At 35.8% G+C, this 8,608-nt stretch overlaps 1 protein-coding gene across 1 annotated transcript in view; it reads left to right on the top strand.

Moving 5' to 3' along the window:
- Positions 1 to 1,510: 1,510 nt before the first annotated feature.
- PPP1R1C (protein phosphatase 1 regulatory inhibitor subunit 1C) overlaps positions 1,511 to 8,608 on the top strand; it is a 142,147-nt gene continuing 135,049 nt past the window's right edge. The window contains exons 1-2 of the mRNA XM_010368693.2: positions 1,511 to 1,871; positions 3,538 to 3,598. Of these exons, the coding sequence (XP_010366995.1) occupies positions 1,791 to 1,871; positions 3,538 to 3,598 (142 nt within the window). The 5' untranslated portion in view covers positions 1,511 to 1,790. The remainder of the gene's footprint in view (positions 1,872 to 3,537; positions 3,599 to 8,608) is intronic.

The raw sequence follows: 8,608 nt of genomic DNA, 5'->3' as shown, positions 1-8,608 counted from the left end.
TTTTGGATTAACTCCTCACTAAAAATACTGTCTTGTCTTGTTTTCCTTTTATATAATTTGAAGATACATTCAAAGAAATAACTTCATTAATGATATTAATTTAGATTTTATTTCTGGAGACTTTTGTAAACTGTTACATAAAATGTTGTAATTTATAAATTTCCCTTCGACACTACACGGATGAACTCATCACAAGATTTCTTGCTAGTCAGCACTGTTCTCCACTGAAAGTGCTTTCACATCCACATCTTTGCTTTATCCCTTAGTGAATATAGAAAACTACTTCAATAATGCATATTCCTTTCTATATTCCTTCAAGAGAATGTTGCCTATTTAAATCATTAAGATGGATTCCTGGTACAGAATCAGAATTTAAAAAATAAAAACTTTAATTGTAAATACCTGGAATTATAGTTGATGTCTAAATATATTAAATAAATCCAAAAACATATTTAAAAACCTAGTTTTCATCACATAATGCCTCTCAAGAAAGCAGAGATCTCAAGTTATCTTTTCCATTAAAACAGTTTCATTTTCATGCTTCCTTCACAAAAGTATTCGTATGCATGAAGGTCATCTGGCTATGTTACTCTCTCCCCTTTGACATTAACTAATGTGGCAATCAGGCTAATGTCCCACCGTTTCCTGACCACTAGCCAATATCTACCTGAACGTTACCCACTTCATGCTTTTTTCAAGTCCTTTTCTTTGCGTACATCTCTACTATTGACAACAAGTCACAATGTTGACTACCATTAGGTTTCTACTAATGTTTTCCAGTCATTTCTGTATTCTTCCAAGTCAGAGAATGTAACTGGCTCCACCAGGAAATAAAATAGAGGTCATTGAAGCAGCAGTGACTTCCAAGCTGTTTGCTAAATTTAGCAGTACAATACTTTCCACTCTAATGAAAACTGTGAACTACAATTTTAGAATGTTGGAACAGAATGGGACTTTAAAGGTCATTGAGTCCCACCCCCTCATTTTTCTGATGGAAATGTGGAGGCCTAGACATAGCCAGTAATTTTCTGCAGGCCACAGAGCTTGTTAATTATGAAGATGGGACTCCAAGTAAGATCTGCTCAGCCCTGTAGTAATGCTGCCCTCACTACACCACAGATGCTCTGCCTCCTAGGATGAGTCTAAACTAATCAGATGTGATAGCATAAATATAGCTAATATTATTGGTTGTGGCTTACCCTCCACGGCCATTCAACTGTTTCGTAGCTGAGTGTGAAACAGCAAAGGTGTCTGACTTATGAGTTGCCGAGAGAAATGATTCTATACCCAAACCCTGCCCCCAACTCTAAAAACTTCCTGCTTGATGTTCATCAATAATGAATGGCCCATCCCTGCAATACTCAGAGGGAGCTTACATTGCACTTTTGAACAGCCGGTTAGTAATGTACAGTGGATAGAGCCATTCTTTCAAATCCCAGGGCAGTGGGTCCTTCAAGGCTAGCATTGCATTTTCAATTAGCTGCTGAGTGAATGCTTGGCATGTGTATTAGTGAAGAGGCACACAATTAGCATATTGTTCCTTTCTGTATTGTGCTGAGAGGATCCAAGGGATTGGTGGGGGAACAGGCAAGCCAGGCATCACCGTGGATATTGAAGAAGGGGGTTACTCAAACCTCAGCATCTTCACTTGCTCGCTCTGGAATTACAGCTATTTATTACGAAGCACTCTGTGTGGCTTAGTGGAGTGTGTCTGAGGAAACACATCCGGACACCACTTAGGGTTAGTCTTTCTGAGCTCTTCACATCTCTGACTAATTATCTTCATTATCATGGAGCCCAACAGTCCCAAAAAGATACAATTTGCTGTGCCTTTATTCCAGAGTCAGATTGCACCTGAAGCAGCAGAGCAGGTAAGTGAAATTGCATGGGGTACAATTCCTGTACATAAGGTAATATGAACATGTATTCTTGTTATTAACTGAAATGTTCTTTACCTCTTGATTTTGCTGTGACTTTCAAGATACGTAAACAAGAAATAAGTTGGTTTTTATACATACTTGCATTTAAATTGCATTGGGAGAACTATTGTCGAAAATGTAGCACTTCATATGATACAAAATGGGCACCTCTGAGGGGAAAATGGCTCTGTAAGCAATTCAGATATGGATTCATAAATCTGTTCATTTTTGCTCATTAAAATAACAGTTTCAACATTTAGAGCAACTTTCAAAAAAATTATCAAAATGAGCAACATTTTATTTCATTTTTTATAAAATAAAATGATTGATTTAGCAATAACATTAAATCCTGAGATAGTTTCAGACTATAGGTCGAATACTTTATTTTCTTATGTTTTTTATTGTGAACCCAAAACAATAATTATAAGTTTATATAATATATTAAAGCGAGGATTTGTAGCTTTTTGTACAATTTTAAAATTGTTTTGTTCAGACATTACAAACAGTATTTTAACATTTCCTAGATTCTTTGTCCGTGTCTAATATTGGTTTACATCTGTATCACCTTTCATATTCAGATTTACTCCGACTCTTGATGCAATGGCATCTCGTAGAACTGCAACTGTGAGGAGGCAAAAGCAAAGAAATTTATGAGGACATCAACCTAATCCACTCATTTCTTAAAACCTAAATTATTTTTGAATCCTGTTCCAAGTATTTGAAATAAAGTCTTAAAAATAATTATTTAATCCGTGACTCATAGTGTTTCAGGATGTTTTGACAATCTGACGTAGATGCACCTAGACTCAGGCCAGATAAATGTAACCTTGAACATCTGTCTATCTATGCTGAATGGAATGTTGCTTCTATCTTGGACAGGATGTTGCTTCTATCTTGGACAGGATGTCATTGATAAATTTTATTCTCTATCCTACTGACATTTACTTTGGGAAATTACCCATAAATGAATATAATAAACAAATAAAGGATATTATATTCAAGGGATTCTGATGATACTATGCTCCTGTAACTCTTAAAATGAAAAATAAACTTTAGAGTTTGTAATAAGTTACATATTCTCATAAGATCCATATTTATTCTTCATTTGTTTTTATGTTCTAAATATTATCTAGAAAATAAAAAAAGTTAACAAAATCAATTGAAATTCAAAGCTTATGCTGCTAATTTAACTCTGGTACTTGCTAGAAATAGGTTTGCAAGCTCTTCCTTATCCTGCTTAAAAATAAGTGTAACGAATCTTGAAAGCATCACCAATGTTATGAGGCTCTAAGTGAGCCACTAATATTATCAGGTCAACCCTGTACCTTCACTGTAAATTAATTTTCTGTTGTATCATTCAATTGTATATAATTATTTCTCTTCTGTGGAAATGTAGCTTTTTGGTCAAAGAGGGTGGGTAATACTTCTATCAGACAGTTCAATTCTGTGGCTTTCTATTATTTCAAAATAAAATTAGTGAGCACCTTCCATGTGTCCTCCAGAAGTTTGCTTTTGCATGTGGGGAAAAGATGAGGATGAGACATCTTTGCAATCTGCAGAGTAACCTGGAGCAGTATCTAATATTCACTGATATTAGCTCGCCTTTTGTCATTCACAGATCAGGAAAAGAAGACCTACACCAGCATCACTTGTGATTCTCAATGAGCATAACCCCCCAGGTAAAGAAGCATGATGTGTTTCACACTGATGGAACAGAATGGAATTGTTTGAAGAACATCAAAGTACATGTCATTACTGAAAAGTTTCAATTTAGGATTTCAGTTAGCAATGCTCTAGAAAACTAATCTATAAAATGGATCATAAACAGAATCAGAAATAAATATTACAGGAATCATCTCAAGCAACAGCCTGTATTTCCTCTAGAATATCACGAGTGATGATATGCTATGAAATGTTTTGTTAGCACTGGCTGTCATATGTTCAGGTGTTTGTATGGGACCTGGATCACAGCTTATTAATGAGGCTGGAGGAAAGCTGTTCAATTTGGTTTCAAAGCTTAAATTACAGCCCTAGAGATGCTTATCTCTTTACAGAGTAAGGTTTTTATATGGAAAAGGTTAACATGGGGTGGGCAATGACCCAGAGTTGGCTTCAGCTTTGCTGCTGATGTCATCTCTGAATAATGCAATTGACAAGTAACCAGATCAGTTTTCAGCACTGCCTATTTGAGAGCCATTCTGAATGGCTAAACCCATTTGTTGAGGTTTTATTTTCCATTTCCTGTAAAAATGAAAACTGCATTATTATTCCTGATAAAAGACTATGATCTGTAATCCACAAACATTATTTACTTATTGAACGGGGTGATTTTTAGTCTCACATTGAAGTGCTGCTTCTGGATATACAAGTAGGATAGGAACGGTGATGGCATTAATTTGTAACCAGGCAGAACTTGGTGTTGGATTTTCTGCAGGTATAAACAATAATGGGTGGACAAAAGGAGTTTAAACAGTGGAAACATAATATGTCTAATAATAGACTGTAGTGAGTGATCTAAGAATACCAGGGTGAAATAGTCCTTGACTTTTTCAGACTCTTTTCTAATTAGAGAAACATATAAAAAGAAAGTCAACTAACAGACTATTCATCCTTGAGCCCAAATCCAAGAACATTTTCAGGTGATGGAAAATAAGTAAGCTAATTTATTTCTGTTGAAAACAAACAATTATAACTTGATCCTTTAACTTTAGAGTGCCATTGCATTTAAAATTATTTTCAAATATGTTATCTCAATAAATATTAACTTACTTATATTTGGTTAGATAAGAGGTGCAAATGATATGTAATTATAGTTTAAAAATAAATACAAGTATGAAGATAATGAAGTCTTCCTGATTTGCGGGGGTAATTTTATAGCAATTTTCCATCACTGCCTTGCTCACAGTAGCAGACACTTCTGCAATGTCCTGAAACTTTCCTCCCCATGCCTGCCATGAGGTGTACTGCACAACTTGATTTCTAGGTGTTCTATCTCTTGAAAAGCAGTTTTCAGAGGTCTACAGGCATTGTTGCTGTTTAAACATAGTGAAGTCATGTAAGTGACCTTCATCCTCTCATTTGAACTCCCAAAATAGCACCTACATTTTCTTGAGTGCCAAATATGTGCCATTTGGATGAGGAAAGTTTATCAGAGAGGTGAAGTGATTTTTGTGGCTATTCCACTAGAAGTGATGGATTCCAGAGACAAATGCAGGTAATTCTGATACTGAAGCCCATACATTTCCACTGGCACTGGCTTTGAAAATATCAGTTTGCACTACATAGTGAAGGCTTTATAATGTGACTAGTCATTCAGGCCCTATAAACAAGGAAAACCAAACAAAATAAATCCATTGTCTGTACCACTTATCTTAGTAGATTAGGGATTGTACTTAAATATCCCTAGGAATGAGATTCAGTTTTTCTCTAGAAACCTTTTTCTTGTCAGATCTCCCAATTACTAGATGGCATTGTCCCTTTTATGTAATTGACCTCATCCTTCTCTGTTTTTTAAGCACCATTGGAGACAAATTAGATGCAAATAGCATCTCACAGAGAACTACTGTATTTTAGTAACTCACCTGTCTGCATCTTCTTCCCCCTTTATGGAAACTAGAATAGTCTACAAAGAATTAATAAGCTTTTGGCTGTGTATAGGACTTGGATAAGTGTGCATGGCAACTAGAGATTTTGGACTAGTAATGGATTTTTGTAGTAAAACCCTTGAAAGCTTATGGTTTTCCCAATAAAAATGATCTAGCACCAAGCTTATTGGGGAAATAACTCTAAAGATAAAACAACAACAACAACAAAGAAACAGACAGCAAAAAAAGAACACTAAACCAAATCAAACTTGGATACTGGTCTTAACCAGCCACGTGATGTGATCTTGGGAAAGGGATATCTCCAAGGTTTTGTTTGTTTGTTTGTTTGTTTTTTGGGACGGAGTCTCACTCTGTCACCCAGGCTGGAGTGCAGTGGTACGATCTGGGCTCACTGCAAGCTCCGCCTCCTGGATTCACGCCATTCTCCTGCCTCAGCCTCCCGAGTAGCTGGGACTACAGTTGCCCGCCACCACAAGCGGCGAATTTTTTTGCATTTTTTTTTTTTTAGTAGAGATGGGGTTTCACCGTGTTAGCCAGGATGGTCTCCATCTCCTGACCTCATGATCCGCCCACCTCGGCCTCCCCAACTGCTGGGATTACAGCCGTGAGCCACCGTGCCCGGCCTCCAAGCTTTATTTTCTCATCTATAAAATAGTGATCATAATGTTCTTTCTTTCAGCCTCACAGGGTTGTGTAATGATCGAAAGAGTTAACATGAACATGCCTTAAAAATTGCAAAGTGCAACACAGATTAGGTGTCATTAACTGATGTGTTTGGGAATGTAATATTTGCATGTGATATTTAAGAATGAAGATATAACAAGAAAAACAGAATCTTCATAATCTCGTCTGTTCTAAATATTTCTGGACTATCCAACAGTTTCTTTTCCAAACATTATCTGAAGACTCTCTGTCAAACAACAAAACAAGTAACAACAAAAACCCTCATAAGTGTTAAATGACCACTTTTAAGCAACTGTTTCTCCTGTCCCCCGAAAGCAGTATGTTCTTTGAAAAACAAAAACTGGGTATAGCTTTAAATCCTGGTAAAACTAAACAAATCTCTTCAATTCACTGAAATTGGCCAGGGAATAATTGGTTGTTCTTGGACTCACCTGTCATTAATGCTGTTTAAAATTCAAAACCCTGCAAATCTTTCTTTATTGTCAATTAATAAAGCAAAGAAAATTAAATTATTTGTTATAGAAACATAATTAATAAACCATTCCAATTCATATGACAAGATCAGTGTACTGCAATCACTGTTAAATGAATTAGACATAGCTTGCTTTTTAAAAAATCTTTTGAAGTGTTTGCAGGAAGAGTAAATTATAGGATTATTTGAAAGAATGATTATATATATATATTCTGTTTATATTTTGTAGAGGAAAAATAGAAAGATATTTCAGCATGTATATTCAGATTTTTGTTTGCTAGTTCATCTATGCTAGTCTAAACACATAGATGAGATAGGCACCTGATTAACTGTAGTCTCGGAGCAGCATAATGTCCCATCAGTCCCTTTCTAACAAATAACCTAGAACTCTCAGCAGTACAAGCACTATGTAAACAGATACTTAACCTGTTAAGGATATATCACCCTCTGACATGGGTTGGTAAATCAGTTTAACTCAAAATAGTGGGAAATGAAACTAAAATTTTTAAATTGAGGGCATGAGGTCTGGGAAAGTTTAATAGCAAAGGTGTTTCTTTAGGGTAGAAAAAGCAGAAACAATGTATTTGCTCCTAGGAATAACTCTCAACAGTCAGGTGGCAGCAAAAAGATACTGAAAAACTGAGATAGGGGATATAAGGAATCACCAAAGATCCCTATATTTCGTCTTTTTCAAATGTTTTCTGGGGCTACCAATGTGACCTTGTAGCAAATTGCCTCTTTGTGTTTCAGTTCCTCTTCTGATTAAGGGCCTCTTTATGATAAGCTCTCTGAAGTTATGCAGGAGAGCATTGTTATCTATTCTTATACTGTGTGCTGTTTGCTTTTACTTTTGTATAATCTGCAGTGAACTGGTTTGGTTCCTATATATATACTTTTTTTATCTAGAGACCTGCTTATGTGTAAATCCTCTCTATAGGGAAATAAATGGCAAAGACACTTTCTGTAATTTACTCCATCACATCTATAGACTGTATATTTGGCTACTAGTGTTTGAAATCTGAAGTTAGACAATAATTTCAGAAAATACCTACTTTAACCACACAGCTTCATGACAGATGTATATAAACCAACCCAAGTCCCTGAGACTCGCTCCATTTTATATACCTCAGAGAAGAATCCATAATTACCCGGGGTTTTCAACTCCAGCTCTGATAATTTCAGATGTTAGAAAATAGTTTCTTATACCAAACTTAAACATAAATTCCCCACTTTATTCTAAAATAACTCTTCATTTGTTCTCTGCAATAAAAAGTCATTTCTAACCTTTTAAGAAATACGAATGAATGATTATTTTCTTTTCTTCCCAATCTCCCTAAGGGCTTTAATAAACTCTATCCGAATTCTCCCTATTGCTCTGCCTTTGAAGCCCAGAGCTGGACACAGTCTTCCAGTAAAAAGCCAGCCTAGACCAAGTCTTCTGAATATTAAAGTTTGTGGCATCCATTGTTTTCCATTTACCATTAAGCAGAGACAACATGGTTACAATTATATTTAATGGGCCTGATGCCTATTAAACATGAGTGAGCTGTATGAGGCCTGGAGCTAAGTGCAGATTTGGGTAAGTACCCAAAATGAGTTTTGACGTCATTTAAAAGCTCGCTGTGTGTCTAAAAAGTGGGATCCGAAACATAAGGTAAAATAGTTTTTTGAGTATATTTATTGAACTTCCTATCACAGCCAAATTTTGGGGAAATCGACTTTATCTTTGACCCGTTTAGCATCAAATATCCTTTGAAATCAAGAATAAAAACAAAGGTTGTTCTCACATGCCTCAGGTTCCCAAAAGTTAGTTAATAGGAGACGTAAGAGATATATGATACTAAATATCATACTATCTCCTTTCAAATTTGATAGCAGGCCTGGTCATTAGAGAGAACTGAGATGTCCAATTGCTTTGGCTATTCAGC

Source organism: Rhinopithecus roxellana, chromosome 14 (genome assembly GCF_007565055.1).
Source record: "Rhinopithecus roxellana isolate Shanxi Qingling chromosome 14, ASM756505v1, whole genome shotgun sequence".
Classification (NCBI taxonomy): domain Eukaryota; kingdom Metazoa; phylum Chordata; class Mammalia; order Primates; family Cercopithecidae; genus Rhinopithecus; species Rhinopithecus roxellana.
Note: the sequence above shows the minus strand (reverse complement) of the source record. Positions and strands in the feature narration are given on the sequence as shown.